The following is a 22,246-nucleotide window of genomic DNA, read 5'->3' as shown; positions in this document are numbered from 1 at the left end:
CCCTTCCCACGGCTTTCCTTAAGACACCATCAGCTCCAGTCACAGAAGGAATAAGCATTTCTACCCTAGTCTGCCCTTTTCTTCTTCTCCCCTGACTAGGACGCACTCCCCACCTCTCCAGCCTCACCTGTGCAGGCCCACATCTTACCTCACCCCAATCTCAGTTCAGTTGGCTCTTTCGTCCCAAATTCCCATCTCCAAAGCTTGGAAAGATCTTTTCTTTCTGTGAATTCCCACTGTACCTAATCTATACTTACCTTGTGGCATCTTCTACCTTCTGCTTTGCATTATCAATAATTATAAATTATGAGTATCCTTTTGGGATACCTCCCTTACTAGACCCCAAGCTCCTTGATGGTAGAACTGGTGACTGATTAATGATACCTTGATAGTTAAATTAAATGATAAGGATTTGTTTATCTGTAAGTTTGTTCTTATATCCCTTACCCGGAGCTCTGTGCAGATAGGGGGTCTATACTGGTCTGTTGGGGAAGACGAACTTTCTGGACATGACCACAAGATGGCAACAGTGACTGCAGCGTCCTGATATCTGTAGAGGGTGGGCCAAGTCAAGAAAGAGAACAATGTCTTCTTGATTGCAGGAGACTCAAGGGAAATCCAAGAGAATTTTCAAATTTAAAGCATTGTGTCAATTCCCAGTTATTCACAGAGGTGAGCAAATAGATTGGACAACTGTTTTCTTCTGTGGGTTCATTTGGCCAACAGCATGGAAAGCTCTCCTCCTGCCCTTCCTCTCATCTTCCTTTTATTCATTCAGCACATACTTGAGTTTCCCCTGTGTGCATCCACTGTTCTAGGTACTAGACATACAGAACTGGTCAGTAAAAGGCAGGATCCTGTTCTGATGGAGCTTACATTTTGTGGCCTTCACTGGGACCCAGTGGAAGATATTGGAGACAGAACCAAGAGTTTCCTTGCTGTTTTTTGTTACTTCTGGAGTCATCTTTTCCCCTTTCCCCCAGCATGGATTGATCCATAGTTTTATATTATCCACACACGTTTCATTTCAACAAGCAAAGGCACCACTGGTCAGCGAATCACAGTGACTAATTTTGTTTTAGCCATGATTATTGGTGGCCTTCTCCCCTGCTTCCCAGTTACCCAGTTAATCAAGAATCGACTGTGTTCTTCTTACAGTTGAAGATATGGAAGTTAAAGAAAGGTAAAAAATCATGTCTAATGTTGCACAGGTAGATACATGAGAAAGTACATACTCAGGTCTTGGTATCATTCATTCCTTTCTGATCATTGTCAGTAAAGTTTTTTAAAGCAAAAGAAAGCAAACAAGTCCAGCATTGTGATAGGTGCCTATAGACAAATTTGACATACACTGTGTCTGTGCTAAAGGTGACTTATAAGGTGGACCTAATGTAAGTTTACTTAAAGTTGCATGTAGTGTTTAGAAACATTTCTTCAAGGGGTAAACAAGAGTGTAAGAAAAATATACATGTAATAATTTAGAAGCATCAGCTATCACACATTGCTTGTTTTAAGACTAAGAAGTTACTGTTAGAGCAGCCTCCTTTGCGGTATGATTCTTAGTTGAGTATTCATTTTTTTTCCCGTATCAGATCCCTGTCCCCTCCCTGCATCTTCCCCGCATACCAAATGGCTCTGCAAGATGGGATTCAGTTCCACACAAACTCTTGCCAAACTTGCCTTCATTTCAGGAGGACGAGAGAAGGGGTTTAATTTGAAAGGCTATGTGAAAGAGGCATCCTGTGTTGTAGAACTCACAGTATGGAATCTTGGCTCCTATGTGCTTCAGTCGAGTAGATTTTTTTCTGACATGTAGCTATTTTCTCTAATTTTTAGCTATTATAATATTTTCATAGGTGCATTATCATCTTTTACCAACCAAAGTTAAGCCATTAACAGGGGTCAGTCCATTGCTGGATAGTCAATAATTACATATTACCCAAGTTACTTTTCAATTTAACATGCAAACTGACTGCTGGCTTCCGGTGGATCAGTTTTACTTTAGCTGTGATTTGGGTTTATGTATGACCATGGCCACCATAAAATTTAAGGTACACCCTGCCTATGCCACAGAGATGAGTAAGATCAGAAGTATGCTACTTCACCAAATATCACTTTTAATACAAATCTCATTATATATGAGCCTTGTTCTCAGGAACTATTCCCATTGTTTGTCCTTCAAAGATTCCATTGACTGTGATTCCGTATAAGAGCCTGTGCCCAAAAAAAACAAACCCTTATTTTTTAAATCCATATCAGGCCAGGGCAGCACTTACTTCTGAGTAACACTCTGAATATAATAGCTTTGCATTTTGAGCCCTCAGAACTATGCTAGAGACTTTACATACATCACTTTAATTCACACACTACTGCAAGGTAGGTGTTTTTCCCATCCTACAGAGGAAAATGCTGAAGAGAGACTGAATACATCATTGAAAGTAGTTACACAGATAGTGAAGGTCAGACAGGATTCAAGCCTAGTTCTGATTCTTGCCTTTGTCGCTCTGCTGCTATTCCCCTGCACTGCTTTAGGTTCTGAATCAGGGCAAGGATTCATGTTTTCGGGCCCTCTCCAAGTCAGAGTTTTAAAGTAGCATTGCAAAGGTGATTTCCAGAACTATACTGCCTGAGATGATGGAAAGACCTTCTCTCTGTAACACATCTGTGTATCGCAGTAGGGAAGGAGACCAGGGGAATGGGGGCAAACTGAGGAGTGTATCATCATGCAGTGTAGGGGCCACCCCAGATCCTGGTGCTGAAGCTTCAAGAAGGAGGAGGCTGGGACTTTGCATTGATGGGTTTGAACCCCATTTTGTTAATTAACTGTCAGCAAACACTGCAAAGGCTTAAGTGAGTTTATAGTTTAGGAAGGTCAGGCCAGGCACAGTGACTTATGCCTGTAATCCCAACGTTTTGGGAGGCTGAGGCAGGTGGATTACCTGAGGTCAGGAGTTCGAGACCAGCCTGACCAACATGGTGAAACCCCATCTCTATTAAAAATACAAAATTAGCCAGGCGTGGTAGTGCATGCCTGTAATCCCAGCTACTCAGGAGGCTGAGGCAGGAGAATCGCTTGAATACGGGAGGCGGAGGTTGCAATGAGCTAAGATCGTGCCATTGCACTCCAGCCTGAGCAACAAGAGCGAAACTCGGTCTCAAAATAATGTAATAATAGAAATTTAGGAAGGTCACTTTTTTTTTTTTTTTTTTAATGCTAACCAGCTGGACATGGTGGCTCACGCCTATAATCCCAACACTTTAGGAGGCCAAGGCTGGCAGATCGCTTGTGGTCAGGAGTTCAAGACCAGCCTGGGCAACATGGCAAAACCCCGTCTCTACCAAAAATACAAAAAATTAGTTGGGCATGGTGACATGCACCTGTGGTCCTACCTACTCAGGAGGCTGAGGTAGGAGGATCACTTGAGCCCAGGAGGCGGAGGTTGCAGTGAGCCAAGATTGCGCCACTGCACTCCAGCCTGGATGACAGAGTGAGATCCCATCTCAAAAAAAATAAAAATAAATAAAAATGAATAAAATAACCTAATTAGAAACTGAAAGGAGAATGACCACTTAATTGTTTTGGAGACCAACAAAGGCACACAAAGATTGGTTGCTTTCTGAAGAATCTAAAAATGGCATTGGGTATAGGAGTTGGGGAAGCAAGTTGTATAGGCACCTACACTTAAGATAATTTGTCAATTATACAAATAATTTTTAAAGTTTAAGCCCCTTCTGACATGACACGTCCATGGCTCCTTCACCCTTCTTGTCTCCTGCAGAGCTCCAGTCTGCCTCTCTTGCTCTTAGCTCCAAAAACAGTGAATCCCCTGAAGTTACCTAGACCCACCATACAGTTTGTGACTCCCTCTACCTGGAGTACCTGCCCATGCCTGGCTAATACTTGTTCTTTTGTTACCTTGGCTTCTGTGTTACTTCATTTGTTTTATTGAATTAATCAAAGGCAAGCCTATCAATTAGCATGGCACTTCTTTCTTTTAAAGCAACTGCTAATGAACATTTTTTAAAAGGCTATGCAGAGGCTGAATTGAAACACTTCAGGGGGTACTTCCTTTGGTATTTGATAAATGGAACGTATCCCAGAACTATTTATCATCCGTAGGTCTCAGTTCCAGTTAGATGTATTCTTGGAGACTTTAAATCATGTAGTGTGATATGCCAGCCCATAAAGCAACAGGTGAACCGAACTGGCTTCCTCCAAGTTTGACAGCTGAGAATGTGGCTCTAAAACCTGCCTAGATATATATCCTTTTCTAGTAAGGACTGAGTGCAACTCACATTTAAGCCAATATTCCTTTCGTCTTTTTTCCCTCCCTCTGAATGGGAAGGAGAGATTTTAGTCACTTTGAGTCATTGCACTTAAAGGATTTTAGTTTATCAGTTTGCAGAAAGTTTTATTTTTGTACTTCTGTAAATTTATGTGATGATGAGTTTTTCATCATTTTGTTTTTTATAATACAAAAACTCTGCCATTTTGTTGTTGTTTTTAACAGTTTTGGGGGGTATAATTGATATTGTATAAACTGCCCATATGTGAAGGGTGCTTGCAGTTTTCACATATATATGCATACGTCCCTGAAACCATCACCATTGTCAACATAGTGAGCATATCCGTCATTTCTAAAAGTTTGCTCATGGCCTTTTGTGATGGATCCCTCCCTATCCTACCTCCTGTCCCTAGACAACCTCTGATCTGCTTCCTGTCCTCTATGGATAAGCTTGCATTTCCTAGACATTTGTATAGATGGAATCGTGCAGTATGTACTCTTTGTTTTGCCCAACTTCTTTCATTCAGCCTGCTTATTTTGAGGTTCATCCATGTTACTGTATGTATCAATAGCTTATTCCTTTTTGCTGCTGATTAGTAGCCCATTATAGGAATATACTACAACTTGTTCATTTGTTTTGGGGTTTTTGTTTTTGTTTTTCTGAGACACAGTCGCACTCTGTCACCCAGACTGGAGTGCAGTGGCATGATCTTGGCTCACTGCAACCTCCGACTCTCAGGTTCAAGCATCCCAGGTTCAAGCCTCCCAGGTTCAAGTGATTCTCTTGCCTCAGCCTCTGGAGTAGCTGGGATTACAGGCGCCTGCCACCACAACCGGCTAATTTTTGTATTTTCAGTAGGGATGGGGTTTCACCATGTTGCCCAGGCTGGACTCGAACTCCTGACCTCAAATGATCCATTCACCTTGGCCGCTCACTCACCTTGGCCTCCCAGAGTGCTGGGATTACAGACATGAGCTACCGTGCCCGGCTAAAACCTGATTTTATCCATTCACACAAGGATAGACCTTTGGGTTGCATCTAGTTTTGACTATTATAAACAAAGCTACTGTGAATAGTCATGAACAAGTCTTTGTGGAAGACCTGTGTTTTCAGATCTCTTGGTAAATAGCTAGATGTGAAATGCTGTGTCATATGGTAGACACATGTTCAACTTTTAAATAAATTGCCAAACTGTTTTTCAAAACAATTGTACCATTTTTACCTTCCTGTCCATGGTAGATAGGAATTCTATTTGTTTCACATTCTCAGCAGCTCTTGATACTGTCCAGTGTTTTTAATTTTGGTCATTCTAATGGGTAGATAGCATTATCTCACTGTGGTATTAATTTGCATTTCCCTAATGATCAATGATCTTTTCGTGTGCTCCTTTACCATTCATATATTTTCATTGGTGAAATGTCTGATCAGATCTTTTGCTCATTTGTTAATTGAGTTGTTTTTTATTGTTGAGTTTTAGAAGTTCTTTATATATTCTGGATGCAAGTAATTTATCAACTTACAGTTGATCTCTGCTTTGCAGAGATGTTGTTCTAATCTTCTAATGGCTTGTCCTTTTTATTCTCTTAACATTGTCTTTTGAGGGGAAGTTTTACATTTTGATGAAATATGACTTATCAGTGTGTTTATTTTATGGGTTGTGCTTTTGGTGTTGTGACCAAGGACTTTTTGACTAAATGAATGCCACAGAAATTTTTCTGCTTTCTTCCAGAAGTTTTATAGTTTTAGGTTTTATATTTAGGTTCATGATCCATTTAGAGTTAAGTTTTCTATATGGTGTGAGATGTGATTCCAATTTCATTTTCTTGATGTGTAGATATCAAACTTTTCCAGCAGCATTTGTTAAAAAAACATTATTTTTGGTGAAATAATTTTTTCTGATTATAAAGACATTTGTAAAGATTGTAAAGACATTGTAAAGATTATAAAGACATTTGTATAATGTAGAAAAGTATAAAGCTTATATCTTTCTAATCTTCTGTTTGTAATTTACCTAGGTACATTTAACAGTATTGGGAGAAGGAGAGCTAGTTTTAAGTGCATACTTTTAAAAAATTGGAATAATAGTGTAAATGCTTACTGTATGTCCTGCTTTTTACAATTTTAACATTGTAACTTTCCCCACGTAACTTAGTATTCTTTAACTGCTCTTTCCCATAGGATTTAATATTCTTTGACTGCATGGTTTTTAATGGCTGCATAGCTGTTCTATCACATGCATGTCACACTTCACCTCTTTTGACATTATCAATTTTTAATCTTAAAATATACTTTGAACATCTTTATACTTAAATATTTTTTATTTTTGCTTAAATTTTTCTAAATGAATTATCAGGTCAACATATATTAACTTTTATATGGCTTTGATTACATAGTTGCACAATACATTCCAGAAAGGTTTCAACAATTTACACTCCCATCAGCAGTAACTAAGCAATTTAATCCTTTATTGCAAGTTTTGTTTGTTTGTTTTTGTAAAACCCTCAAGGATACCCTGGACACTCCTGTGCTTCTCTTAAAGGCAAATATTTTTCCCCTAGCCAAGTGCCATTCTCCTTTCTCATTCTTCCCAGACATAGGACCCTTCTACTCAGCACTGGCCAAGGTGAGCAAACTCCATGCATTTCTTGCCTTTGCTACCAAAAAACTTAGCAGGATGAACATACGTCCCTCCTAAGTCTAGTTTGATAAAGAAGCCCCTTTTCTTATCCAGGGCAAAAGCCTCTCCATCTTCTCTAGATCCCATTCTACCCTGATTCTTCCAAGAATGCCCCACTTTCTTCCCCGCCTCTTTGTCCTCAGCATGGAAGCATTCTCTAGTCTCTCCCTCTGGGATCTTGAGTTTCCCCCTACCTTGTTTTTCTCTTCTCTTTAGGTGCAAAGCTCCTAGAAAGAAAACATCCTCTTGTTGAATGTCATTTGCTTATCACCCAATGAGCTATCCTTATTTACACATTCTCATTCTCCCTCCTCCCATTCTCTCACTCCCTCCCGCCCCACCCAATAACTTCTCTTGCTGAAGTTTGGCGTCCTCATGCCTAAGTGGTGAACCTATGGGCCAGTTCTGTAGCTCTTAGCATTTTTATCTTTGTGGTTTCCGCCACATTTTTCTTCCTTCTCCTTGAAGTTCTATCTCTGGTCTTTCTCCCCTTAAATTAGCTGATTTTGCCTCATAGAGGTGATCTTTAGGCTCTATCAGCAATTAACCAGTAACTTGGCTTGAATCTGTCTCTGTAAGAGTTGGCTGTACAACTATCATTGTCTTTCTTCCCATATCTCTTTTTGTTAATACTATTAGGCACATAAGTGGACTTTCTTCTAGTAAATCTTATTTTTGCTGGTTTTCATCTCTGCTTTGGATAACTCCAACACATATCTTCTGTGTCTCATTCAAACAACCACTTCCTTTCCTCCCTCTCCCGTCCTACCTCCCCAAGCATTTGCTGTTCTCAGTGCTTTCAATCCATCTCATAATGAGTACAAGAGTGTGAACAGTCCAGCCCATTGGGCACTTTTCTCATCTGAATCCGTACAGCATGTATAAATTACGCTTCACGGTAGCCAGAAGGTCATCTTAGAATCTAATCATCTGTGGTTCTAATCTCTGACTTCTTTTTTGGCAGTCATGCCCTCCCCTACAACCACACACACACTTTTTTCTTTGTCTTTCTTAATTGTACATTTTTTTAAGGCAAAAATCACCAAATATCCATAGTACTCTTTTCCTTTTCTGACCTTCTGTGGTACTTTTTTATACCATATAATATTGTTTTTAAATGTTGGTTTGTTACTCTGATACCACGTTATGGCAGATCTTATTTAACATTTATATTTCTTAACTTGACAAAAGGTATATATTCTTTTTTTATATACATACTTTAAGTTCTGGGATACATGTGCAGTACGTGCAGGTTTGTTACATAGGTATACACGTGCCATGGTGGTTTGTTGCACCCATCAACCCGTCATCTATATTAGGTATTTCTCCTAATGCTATCCCTCCCCTACCCCCACCCCCCGCCAACGACAGGCCCCGGTGTGTGATGTTCCCCTCCCTGTGTCCATGTGTTCTTATTGTTCAACTCCCACTTATGAGTGAGAACATGTAGTATTTGGTTTTCCGTTCTTGTGGTAGTTTGCTGAGAATGATGGTTTCCAGCTTCATCCATGTCTCTGCAAAGGACATGAACTCATCCTTTTTTATGGAGGCATAGTATTCCATGGTGTATATGTGCCACATTTTCTTAATCCAGTCTATCATTGATGGACATTTGGGCTGGTTCCAAGTCTTTGCTATTGTGAACAGTGCCACAATAAACATACGTGTGCATGTGTCTTTATAGTAGAATGATTTATAATCCTTTGGGTATATACCCAGTAATGGGATTGCTGGGTCAAATGGTATTTCTAGTTCAAGATCCTTGAGGAATCACCAAACTGTCTTCCACAGTGGTTGAACTAAGTTACACTCCCACCAACAGTGTAAAAGCATTCCTATTTCTCCACATCCTCTCCAGCATCTGTTGTTTCCTGACTATTTAATGATTGCCATTCTAACTGGCGTGAGATGGTATCTCATTGTGGTTTTGATTTGCATTTCTCTAATGACCAGTGATGATGAGCTTTTTTTCATATGTTTGTTTGAAACATTTCATATGTTTCAAATGTCTTCTTTTGAGAAGTGACTGTTCATATCCTTCGCCCACTTTTTGACTGGGTTTTTTCTTGTAAATTTGTTTAAGTTCCTTGTAGATTCTGGATATTATCCTTTGTCAGATGGATAGATTGCAAAAATTTTCTGCCGTTCTATAGGTTGCCTGTTCACTCTTTGATAAACCTGACAAAAATAAGCAATGGGGAAAGGATTCCCTATTTAATAAATGGTGTTGGGAAAACTGGCTAGCCATATGCAGAAAACTGAAACTGGACACCTTCCTTACACCTTATACAAAAATTAACTCAAGATGGATTTAAGACTTAAACGTAAGACCTAAAACCATAAAAACCCTAGAAGAAAACCTAGGCAAACCATTCAGGACACAGGCATGGGCAAAGACTTGATGACTAAAACACCAAAAGCAATGGCAACAAAAGTCAAAATTGACAAATGGGATCTAATTAAACTAAAGAGCTTCTGCATGACAAAAGGTATATATTCTGCAGCCACAACTAACTTGTGTGCTCCTACAGAACAGGGATCATGTCAGTCTATACCCACAGTAACTCAGACTGGTACCATACATAATAGGTGTTGGTAATGTTTATTCCATCAGTGTCAGATATTCGTCTTAGGAGAGTGGTAACCATGTATAATTGAGCCTTGACCCTCTGTTGTAGGGAAATGAAGCAGGTGATTTTCTGCATAGAACTTGTGGCTTCTTTTTCTCTCTTAGTTAATATCCCTAGAGATCGGTCTTCATAACCTGCACCAACAGACGGATGCAAACATTGAATACTTCAGAATACATTTTGCATTTTCTTTGTATGTCGTTGAGGATGGACATGACCTGGGAATTTAATTGAAAACAAGCAATAATCGCATCATAAAGACTAATTCAAGAGCTCAGAAATTGTCCCTGGCTCCTTATTCTGCCTCTGCTTGAGGGTGCTCAGTGGCTTGCACCCTTCTCTGTGGACAGGTGGCCTGGTCTCTGACTGAGGAAAGCACTCATGGGGCAAGATTTCTCCCATAGCGATTGTTAAGGACAAGATAGACACCACAAAAGGTTTTTCTGAAAACTGTGTTGCAGAGAAGATAATGGGTGTGTTTAGAACATAAATAAAGAAAATAAGCAGCAGTTTTGAGAAATGACAGTAAACTTGAAATAATTTATCAAAATAAAAATGTGAATAATGTAGATAACTGTGATTCGGGAGGAAATATATAAATCTAGGGATATTAATTTGTGTACTTTTCGTTTTTCCATGTACTATACATTTTTAACAGGATTTAAGATACATTTTTCAATAAAGTGCAAAGAATGTGAATAAATGATAATGAATTAAAAGCAGTTTGGTTCATATACCATTAACCAGATTGGCCTGACTTTTGGAATTTAAAACTAACTCTTCTTTTCTTTTTAGGTTGCCTCTTGGTGCTGCCTTGGCCGTATTTGGCACCCAGAATGCTTCATTCTGTGACGGTCTATTAATAAGGTTGCCTTGCTAGAGTTTGGAGCAGGGCCTCAGGTAGGTGGCTTTTATCATTATATGGCATGACTTTCAAAGTGATTAATTATTCCAGTTCCTAAATACTATAAGATATAATATTAAAAGCTTTGAAAAGCATGCCACATAATAAGCATGCCACTTACGATCTTAGGGTCTATCAGTATGTACTGTGATGGGGACTTCAGTAATAATTATGGTCGAATGGGAGGCTTGAAATACTAGCAAGGAGCAGTCTTCCTCACTCTTTGCACAAAACACATAGCTGCTGTAAAAACTTAATTTGTTCCTGTTCCCCAGATAGCCCACAGATGTACTCTTAAGCTCTTCTTTCTCTAAATCTTGCACAGTGATACACTATCCCATGTTGCCCTTATATCTTTTTTTTTTTTTTTTTTTTTTTTTTTTTGTCTCCTGGGCGGGATCCTATTACCTATGGGCAGGTGGAGAGGGGGATTAGACTTGCTCACAGGGATGGGGCAGATGCTAGAATAAGGAACCCAATGCAACAATAGAAATTTGCCAGCATTGTTGGGAAGAGGACACACACAAGCTATCTAGATTTCCCAGCCTGTAGGCGCAGCTCAGTGTCACAGAATCAAGGTGTAGCAATACTTGGAAATCCAGGCACACGTGGATTTGGTACCAGGTAAGTCTGTCAGTACGACCTTCAAGATAGGGTAGAGGTTGAGAGGCCAGGACCCCCAGCCCTAGGACGGGGAGACTGGAAAAAAAAACAATGGTGGCTGTGACAGATACCAGGGGATGGGCTCCTGAACTCTTCACTGATGGCAGATGGGGGAAAGGAGGCCTTGGGCAGGGTTTCACAAGATACATCAACAGAGCTTGATCAAATCAAAGGTACACGAATTAATCGGGCTAAAATTTTCTATAAGAACAATATTCTATGGGTTTAAGCATCAACACCGTTAGCATTAAAATTTTAGCTATCAGTATACTGTAAATATTTTAGCTATCCGTATACTATAAAAATTTTAGCTATCTGTATGCTGTAAAAATCTTTAGTGTTAGGGGTTATGGATTTTTTTTTCTTTTTCTACTTTACTGTAGTTTTTAAACTTGTTTTCAATGAAGTTGTTTTTTAGTAGCTAGAAAAAGGAAAAATGACTAGTTTTACTTAGCCAAACTAAATTTATGCAGGTTTTCTCCTTTTTTATTCTCCTATATCTGTAATCAGTTGAAAATTTTCTCTGATATTTTAAACATGATCCTCACATTTTATTTTCACATGAAGGATACCCTCTTTTAAAGATTTTGAATTTTACTTTGTTCCTTTTTCCTTCCCATAGAACTTCACTGGCTATTTCTAAATGATAAATCATGATCAATACAGGTTCCATGTGCTTAAGGAGCTATGGAACAGGACATTTAAAGCAGAAGTGTTCTAAACGTCCAGGCTGGCTGAGTGCTACCCAGGTTTGTATCCGTGCTTGGCGGGCTCTGGGTAGCACGTGCCTGAGACTCCCTGGCTTTTGAGGTCTGCCGAAGCAGGTGACGCCTCTCCTGGGGACACAGAAGCAGTACGGACTCCCAGGTGGCGGTGGTGCTTTCCCTAAGTTCCTACCTCTCTGCCAAAACAAACTAACTGTGTATTTCTCTGGGGCTTGTCTTCTGAGCTTGCTTTATAACCAATTTGAAATTTCAGGAGACCTGAAACATATTTACCTGCTAGCTTTGATTCCTGAAATTTCCTTAAAGGGACCACAGTTCTGTTCAGCAAATGTCTATCAAATGTCTGCTACATGCTAGGGTGCTGACCAGGTGCTAGGGATACGAGGATGAATAATAGTATCCCTGCAGATGAATTTACTGTTGCTGGGGGAGAGACAGGTCAGACAGGTCATTTCAAGAAGAGCTTTCCAGTCCATATTAAGGGTGAAAGGTTCAGAGAGGTAAGGTTTTCAAGGTCATTCTTGATCAAATAGAATTGGTCAAGGAATATAGATAACAAACCTCTTCTAATTGTTCCAGCCAGGAGAGTACATGGGGTCCTCTGGAGGCAGAGGAGAGAGCGGCTACCCTTGACATGACGGTTTTGCCTAGAACTGATCCTGTTTACCCTTAACTATGTGGGAATAAATAGAAATAGTTGTTTCTAGAAGTGATTTTATCCTGGACATGCACATGAGCATAACTTAGGGAGGACAGATGGATGGTATGTGCAGACCTGAACCAGGCCATGAATTCTGTTTTCATTACATTTTTTAGTACTACTAAAGCATCAGCACATACACAACATTTATGCCATAGCACAAGCCCGTCTTTAAAGTACACTTTACTTTGAGATGGCTTAAAACTAATTTCTGCTTGAGCTTTTATAGATAAGTACAACTTATATTTATAGCTAAGTAAAACTTTCTTTAGCACTTTTCTTATAAAGTGTCTGATGTCTGCCTTTTTGTTTGAATTTATAGGCAGATTCAGTATGGGTGCTTGACAGTTCAGACATGAAATCTGGATTATTCTATATTTGCGATTTTAATAGCATTAGGCAATTTACTATACATGAATGGAGGCATGTTCTCCAGATATTTAGGGTCCTTCATTGTGAACATTTTTATAGTTGGTGTCAAACATTTTTGTTGTACCCCCAGAAACTTAATCAGTTACTGGTAATAAGATCAATAACTTACCACAATTTGGGATACATGCAGTTTTCAGATTGAGCTGACCTGTGGGCTACCTACTTTGTAATCAGACCCAGATCACCAATATTTTGGGACTGTTTTATAGGAAAAAAAAAAGCACAGGAAATTATCTAAAAATAGAGTATTGATTAAGCAGTCTTACTTTGCATTCAGATATAATTGTCCTTCTTTGCTCTCTGAGGCATCATTGCTTCCCTTTTGCACAACTTCTTTTTCATTTCCTCTTTGAAAATACTAATGGCCCCATGTGAAGAAAATGAAAATATCTCAGTGTTGTACCACCCATTGTATTTTTAAGTCTTTTTATTTTGATAAAAATACACAATCATAGGGAACCCCCCACCCCCACCCCAAATAGCAGTTGAAATGAAGTGCTTCTAAGTTGTGGATCATTAGAAGGGAGCTTTCAGTTGGGCATGGTGGCTCACGCCTGTAATCCCAGCACTTTGAGAGGCCAAGACGGGTGGATCACTTGAGGCCAGCAGTTCGAGACCAGCCTGGCCAACATAGCAAAACCCCCATCTCTACTAAAGATAACAAAAAATTAGCCGGGTATGATGGTACATGCCTGTAATCCCAGCTGCTGCAGAGGCTGAGGCATGAGAATCGCTTACACCTGGGAGTTGGAGGTTTCAGTGAGCCGAGATTGCACCACTGTACTCCATCCAGCCTAGGTGACAGAGTGAAACCCTGTCTCAAAAAAAAAAAAAGAAAGAAAAGGGAGTTTTCAAAAGAGAAAAAAATCTTTTAACTTAACGTGGCATTTTTGCTCTATAAAATAAACAACCAAGGAAAATATGTCTGAATTGGGAGATAAAATTTACTTGATACTCCTTCTTCATTGGGTTATCTGTTCATTCTCTCTGGCTACTCTAGAAAATGAGTGGCCTGAAAAGGAACATCCTGCTTGTACAGATAAGAGAACTGATATTGGGGTTTTCTGATTCCACTTTGGAATTCATTGACTTTTTCCTGTTGGTTCTTACAGACAAAAAGTTATGCCATTTTCCCCCTCACTTCTCACTTCTCAATTAGTTTTTATTATCTGTATACTAAATATAAGACATTTCTAAACATCAGTAAGGCTAATTTTTATGGTAAATTTCAAAAAGATGTCCTAGAACTATATTTTAATGAATTGCTCAAAATGAGTTAAAAATATAAAACGCAGTAATTCAAAAAGGGTATCCTTATTTTTGATTAACTTTAGTTAATTATGACATCTAATTTAGGAACGTAAATACTGTAGTTTTCCACAATCCAGTTATAAAATGCATTTTTGGGGACCTGCTGTAAACTCAGGCGAGTTAGGTGCATGTCTTGGCTATGTCTCCTGCTTCACAGTAGTTGCTCCAGCTCCTTTCTGTTCCCCTCTGTAGGGACCAGCAGCCCCAGCTGAGAGTCTCGTCCTTCCTGCCCCATACCAAGGACTAATGCAGGCATCAGGCATGTTTTCACTTTGGAAATTTTTATTACGAATGGGAGCCAGACTGATGTTATCTACTTGTATTAGTTGATTTCTTAGTATTAAGATTAGAGAATCCTTGTTTTCTGAGGCAAAATAAGTATTTTTAGATAACCTTTTATTACAATTGCTATTGTTTTAATCTAAGACTTTTCAAATAGCTGCTTAGTTTCAAAAAAAATACTGTTCTATTAGCTTATTCAATTTGTTGGACCAAATTGTGTTCATACTACATTATCTTTGACTTGAATATAGATATACACAGTTGTCCCTTGCTATCCATGAGGGATTAGTTTCAGGACTTCCCTGGGATACCAAAATTCACAGATGCTCAAGTACCTGATATAAAATGGCATAGTATTTGCATGTAACCTATGCACATCCTGCCATGAACTCTTCACATCATCTCTAAATTACTTATAATACTTAACACAATGTAAATACTATGTAAATAGTTGTTATACTGTACTGCATATGGAATAATGACCAAAAAAGTCTGTACATGTTCAATACAAATGCAGTTTTTAAAAAATATTTTCAATCCATGGTTGGCTGAGTCCATGGATGCAAAACCCACAAATACAGAGGGTCAACTGTAAATTCTGTCTTATGTCTATTATGATGACTAAGCAAGCCTGTAGGTCATTGTGATGCTGGTAAGCACTTGGCCCTGTTTTAATTTTTTTCATTCATTCAACAGTTACTTTAACTGCCTTTTATGGGAAACAACAGTGAATAAAACTGGCACAACCTCTCTGCCCCTGTACCATCTGCAGTTGATTTTTCATTCTTAGGTTTTTATAAGATAGTTTTTTTCCTGTTATTTTTCACTAATAAGTGATTTTACAGACTATGGAAAGTGAATGCTATAAAAATTTACAAATTATGCAGAAACACCGAAGTTATTTCTTAAAAATGTTCTAAGTATACTGTTGCCCTTACTTCAAAACTGACTGCCTTCAGTTGGGTTATCTTAGTAATAGATTCTTTCATGTTATTCAAAACTCTCTTGTGTTTCATACATGTAAATTACAATATTAAGAACTGGTAAGTTTCCTTTTGCAACCTACTTTATTTACTCTATATGGAAAAACCTGTTTTAAGGAAATTTTTTGACATCTTCTGAATTACTTACTGAAGGCATCTTGTAAGCATACAGAAGAATAAAGCTTTGATGCTTGATGGTATTTGCCCTTAATTAGCAAAATCTATGTTTGACTTTTAAATATGAAATAATTATTGATGCAGGTAAGTGAAAAAATTCACAGCTCTTAGCAAAATGATTATCAGAAGTATGGAATTTAAAATAAGCAGTTTTAATACAGGCCTGTTCTTTTGCTGGCATCTCATAGGAACTGATTTTAGTAGACCCTCTGATGTATGACTCATTTTGGCTTGTTAGTTTTTTATATGAGTCACTGTTTTAGAATAATGTAAAACATCGGAAGATAAATCTGGGTGTGTGTGCACAAACACGCCATACTCTCTCTATTGTTTCTGTATGCAAAGTTGCCCTGGAAAAAATTGCTTCTTCTGGTACCAACAAAAACTAGAAGGGTATTCTGAACTGCTGTTCATCTTAGAGTGATTTGAAATGGGTGTATGTATTTTCTACTTTGGTTCACAGTTCATCAGACCAAGGCAAAGAAGAATTTTCATCACTTGAAAAGCACAATAACCAATCTTTGTGAGTTTTTTTTTTTTTTAAGTAGAAAAGAAAAACATGAGTACCAAACCAAGTTTTGTTGCACTTTTCAGAATAGTACTCCTGGTGCTTTTTAAGTTTTTCTTAATCCTATACAAGAGAATATACAGATAATTTTATCTAACTTTTCAGTTAGGATTACATAAATACAAACTGTATATTTTTTATTATATCAATCCAAAGAATAATTTCTAACCAGTCCTGCTTTCTTTTTTGGGGGGAGATATTTAGCAGAACTTTGAAATTATTTGGCAACTCATAAGAACTCAAAATAGGTTCAATTTAGGGAAATTAAGAAATTCAAGATTATGTTTTGGGATAAAATAAAGTAAAATGATTGGCTGTGTTATTTTAGACTGTAAAATACATAGAATGGGTGATTTCTAGACTATTGGAATATGTCACAATATACATAATTTTAAACTGTTGAAATACTTAGATGCTAAAGGTTTTTATTGTAAAATGCCATTGAACAATGAGCATAAATAAAGATTTTATGAATGTATTTGAGAATGCAATAAAATTTATATGGATTGGAGAATAAAGGAAAAAATACATAAACTTATTGTTTACTAGTTAACTTGGGTTTTCAATTTGTTTCTACCCAAATCGTTTTCCACTCAGACAGATGTATTAGCTATTACTTTACATTAACAGTTGTTTAAATTATTTAAAACTGCCTTTATAAACTGTCTTTTAAACTTTTTAAGTCTTAAATTTATTTCCTTTTGGATATTTGGCAGCTCTAAAAGAGAAAATAGGCACTATCCCCTCTTTTGATCTTTTAAGTATAGTGACAGGATTTATCCACTTGCAAATTGGTTTGCTAACCTGCCTTGTCATAGAAAACAGTAGAATAAAAGTGAAGTCACAGTTTTAGGGCATTCATCCCTTCTTTATCACACATATGCTGTCAAGTTGTTCATCTTCTGTGGGCCTCTCACCTTAAAATGGCAATGATGGTAAACACATCCACCTCTCAGATTCATTGAATTCCAGGGAGATAATAGAGATGAAAACACTCCACACGTGTCAGGTATTTATATTCTTAAAATAACATAATACACAAAATGGTCTTTCATATTCATAATTACCCTACAAAAAACTCAGTATGTGCCCTGGGCAAGTAAGTATTTGCAAAGTTAATGTTATTATTTTGTAATTTTGATGTGCAGAATTCCGTTCTTCCATTTATGCATGTCCTGTGCTTTACAAAAGAATGGAGCTTTTGCTTTAATGTTTAAAATATCTTTATAGGTGTAAATTTTTGCTTTTCTTGTCTTTTAAACTATAAAAAAATGCTGCTTTCAGATATACCCTTGGCATTTTTATAATGATGCTTGAATGCCTTCTATTAAATACTTTATTTAGACATCATCAAATTCTTCAAGTATGAAAGTTTTATTACAGGGGATATTTTTGGATTTGTGTTAAGAATCTGAAAGTTATTTTTATTTAACCTGTCATTAACATATCTGTTATTTTAACTGTTTGATTTAATTATCCCTTTATAATCATGATTTCTGAATATTCATCTTTAAAATACTCTGAGTTTACTGATCTCTCATGCCTTGTGCTCTCTACAATAGGTGATTCTATTCTGCCTTTTGACCGTTATTCTTTTCATGTTTACTTGTACGATCAAGAATTAACAGATTGTTTTCTGTGTGTGATCTCAGTCTACTAATGATCATACTACTGATAAACATTATAAGCTACTTTAAGAGTTTTCAACAATGACCTCTTAAACGAAATGATGCTCTCTTCCTAACACCCCTTTCTTCTGTAGCAAATCTATATTTAACTTCTCTTGCATGCTTTTGAAATCTAAAGAGTGCAGAGTTGTTGCTACATTTCAGCCATCCTTGCAGCATCCTGAAAAATAAATTGGCAGGTGTTGCAGATAGCAAAAGTGTAGCTCTGAGAGGCCCCCGTTGTGCTAGTGTGCACAGTATGGGCGTGAGTGCTTTCACCGGGAGCCTGTTGTTCTTTGGGTGGCTCCAGATGTACCCTCCGAAAGGGGCCTAAGATTGTCACTTCCATAATATTAATAAACTTAATAAAATTTTGATCATTTGGTTTATAAACAGTAGCCCTAATATCCATTTCAGTAGGTAAGTCAGATTTTAGAAATAAATAAATTTGGGAAAGAAGTGGGGAGTCATTCAGCATCACAAATTGCTATTTATCTAGGTAATACTTTTTATTTATGCATTTATTTGGTCACGTAAATGTGCTTAGACCTAATAAACATATGTAGTTGGTGAAAATTAATGCATGACTCGTAAGCAGAGTATGGAATGTAAGCATGTGCCATGAAACTGCAATTCTTTTATCCTGTATTTTCCATCATTTACATACCGGTTCCATTTAGAGGATAGTCCATTTTCACTTTTTTTTCATAGATTGGCCAAAATGGGAAGGATTGGATTCCACTCTCTTCCACGAAGAGTCAATGGGACTGGCTAAGATCAAAGTCTGAGGCTTTTTCCATCAGTAATCAGGTATGCATTGAACTAAAAATCACTATAATTATGTGCATGCACCTTTAAAGTATTTGACTGATATGCATATTATGAATGTGGTCTTTTATTAGATTTTGAGCTCACAACCTTATCCTATAGTTTGAAATGCACCTATGATAATTAATTTGAGTTTTGTAATATACTAAAATAAAAAGGTATTATCAGCCATGAAAAAATTTCAGCTGGTCTTAGAAAAGTGTAATATTTGAAATCAGTGCAATCTTCATTGCTCAGTATGTACATCCAAAGATAACAGAATTCATTTGTTACTCCATATTGATTATCACCAATTTTAGTAACAATCAAATGTTTGTATATTGCATATTGGTGCACTTCTAATAATTTTTTTAAATAACTTAGAAGTTGTTTTTCTTAACTGGAATTCTTTGCCCATTATGGTTGGATTTTATAACACAATGGCAAATATGACCAGTCTTTGAAGTATTTTCAGATATTAGTTATATACAGGGATTTAGATACTTGCATTCCGTGTAGATTCTGCAATTGGGAAATGTTCAATTTGTTTCCCACGATGTTCCAAATAGGTGCATAAAAGTATCAGGTTAGGAAATCAAATAATGAAAATTAAGGTTTGTTTCCTGCCTTGGTAGAATGCTTTATACCAGTTTATAGTGTCATTACTGGTCACAGCAGAGTAGCTGTTTAGATATTTCCGAGGGAAGCAGAGGAGCTAGCTTTTGAATGAGAATATAACAGAAATAGAGCAAGAAGTCCTTGAGATCCAGAAAATCTAAAACAAAAAGAACATATGTTACCATTGGTAATGTCAGTTGCATTGTGTTAATGTCACTTTTAAACAGCAAGGCGGATTTTTAGACCGTTTGAATAGCACAAAGGCCTTGCCTGTATCTACCTAATAAAGAAAGACACCTGAAGCAAGTACTGATGAACTTACCCATATGCCTTACTATGTTAATAAAGTGAGTGGATAATTGCCGTATTTTGCCTGTTTAGAAACAGCCTTTACATTAAAATAAAGTTAGACCTATTGTAACATAGAGTTAATTTTACAAAAATGTAGGTATTTAGAGCTCCTGCGAAAGTATAACTGGAATCCGTGAAAGTTAGTCTAATAGTAACTTGGTAGTAGCTTGGGACAGCAAGTGTCAGTGTCAGTCTGGTGCCAAAACACAGGTGATATAAGGAAGTTGGTTTTAAAAGAGGTTGCAGGTATTATTTCTATGGTCTTTTAAAAGTACATCACAGGCCAGGTGTGGCGGCTCACGCCTATAATCCCAGCGTGTTGAGAGGCTGAGACTGGAGGACTGCTTGAGCCCTGGAGTTCAAGACCAGCCTGGGCAACATATTGAGACCCTGTGTCTACAAAAGATAACAAATAATTAGCCAGGCATAATGGCATGTACCTGCAGTCCCAGCTACTCGGGAGGCTGAGGCACTTGAAGATAGCTTGAGCCCAGGGAAGTCAAGGCTGCAGTGAGCCATGATTGCCCCACTGCACTCCAGCCTGGGTGACAGAGTGAGACTCTGTCTCAAAAGAAAATAAGTACATCACTCAACTAGCCTTTATAAACGTTGAGGAATTGGAACTTTGAGGAGTTGGTTTTCTTACCCTAGAAACAGAGTCGATAATATTTACTATGTTTTGTCAATGAATTTTTAAAGGTTTTAATTCATTTTTAAATTTTTTGTTTAAAAAGATATACTCCTTGCTGTACAATATGTACATTTCATTCTTTTTTGCAGCACCAATAACACATTGAAACTCTTGACACACCTTTTTACCAACCTTAAACACCTCTTTGATGATGTGTTGTGTGCCATGTCAGAAGTCCACACAGGTCTGCTGCACACAGGTTGCAGGTGTGTCCAAAGGCCAGTGCCCTCAGCTCTCGGGGATGCCTGCTGACTCGTTTACCTACTAACCTCAGTGTAGCTAAAATTTTTGTGATGTGAAAAATGATGAGGAAAATTACATTAACCATGTCTTTCTCCCAAAATGACAAAGAGCCATGCTCTTCACCTAATAAAACATCAAAAGGTTTTACTATTTGAAGAATTTGTATTTGTTAGGAAGATGAATCATTTCTACTCTTGACTCAGGAATCCCTCAGAGTATGATGACACTGGTATAATGCATCACTTCGGGTGGTGCATTCAACTCTTTCAGGCCTCTAGTGTCTCTCCGTGAAGTACCTCTTCCACAGACTCAGTGGTTCACAAGGTGCCTAAAAGAGTTTTCAGTTGCTTATCTCTGTTTTCCTATAATGCAGTCTGACTAGAGCTGACATGCACAAATCAAACTGATTTTTAGAGACTGAAATATTTGCTGAAACGTTTTTAGTCAGATTTTATGTTCTCTGATCTTTTGTAAAAATTGAAGCTTAATAATGCCACTTTTTAGAGTCATGTTTTGATTCTTCGTGAGAGTTCCTGAAATCACTACTGCTATGCCTAAGTAAAACATGTGTCAAGTGGAATTTCAGGGTATGTATGAACTGTTCATTCTGAGCAATGCATTTCTATGTATTTTGACAAATATAAAGAAACCTATGGGGTTTCTAATGTAATGTGATGATATTACATTAGACCAGCTGAATCCATTTTATTGGTTTCTTTTTTAATTCAAAAGCATCACATAGCAAATAAAATTTTTAAAAATTGAGTTTAGTTACAAACTAGTTGTTTCTTATTTTTTTTTCCAGTCCCTTTTTGCTTTCTTTTACGACCACATGAAACTTGAGAAGCCACCTAAAGCTATATCATTTAGTGGAGTTGGGCAGTTCCCAAGTGTCCAACAAGAAGGCCTGGTTTAGGCTGCGATGGCCACTGTCATTCCTGGTGATTTGTCAGAAGTAAGAGATACCCAGAAAGTCCCTTCAGGGAAACGTAAGCGTGGTGAAACCAAACCAAGAAAAAACTTTCCTTGCCAACTGTGTGACAAGGCCTTTAACAGTGTTGAGAAATTAAAGGTTCACTCCTACTCTCACACAGGAGAGAGGCCCTACAAGTGCATACAACAAGACTGCACCAAGGCCTTTGTTTCTAAGTACAAATTACAAAGGTATTAAACTCTATTTGTCTTTCAGATTATATTTTCTCTTATGTTGGCTGTTTGAAGCCATTGTAAACGTATGTATTTGTATACACATTTTTCAGCTAATTTGCAAAGAGGAAATGTTAAGTAGATTAGACATTGGTTTAGTTTTTAGTATTCTAAATCACATACTTTTATGTGTTAGTGTCTTTGGACTTTTTAAAATAAAATGCTTAATGAGTAGAATTTCCATTTGTAGAAAGAAATTACAACAAGAAAAGAAAGGGTAAGGACGTTTACGTGAGTATATTCAGTCTTGCTCATTTGCTTTTGTAATGATAGCTGGAAACCAGCAAAAACTAAAGTGGCAACTTAAATGGCTCAAGTTTTGCA

At 37.5% G+C, this 22,246-nt stretch overlaps 1 protein-coding gene across 4 annotated transcripts in view; it reads left to right on the top strand.

Moving 5' to 3' along the window:
* Positions 1-22,246, top strand: part of PLAG1 (PLAG1 zinc finger) — a 50,419-nt gene that overhangs the window by 21,412 nt on the left and 6,761 nt on the right. Inside the window, exons 2-4 of one of the 4 annotated variants that reach the window (XM_003823233.4) lie at positions 10,390-10,494; positions 18,718-18,816; positions 21,522-21,880. In XM_003823233.4, the coding sequence (XP_003823281.1) occupies positions 21,639-21,880 (242 nt within the window). In that variant the 5' untranslated portion in view covers positions 10,390-10,494; positions 18,718-18,816; positions 21,522-21,638. The remainder of the gene's footprint in view (positions 1-10,389; positions 10,495-18,717; positions 18,817-21,521; positions 21,881-22,246) is intronic. The other 3 variants (XM_003823234.4, XM_034966117.3, XM_008976834.4) reach the window with 3 other exon arrangements.

Source organism: Pan paniscus, chromosome 7 (assembly GCF_029289425.2).
Source record: "Pan paniscus chromosome 7, NHGRI_mPanPan1-v2.0_pri, whole genome shotgun sequence".
Classification (NCBI taxonomy): Eukaryota; Metazoa; Chordata; class Mammalia; order Primates; family Hominidae; genus Pan; species Pan paniscus.
Note: the sequence above shows the minus strand (reverse complement) of the source record. Positions and strands in the feature narration are given on the sequence as shown.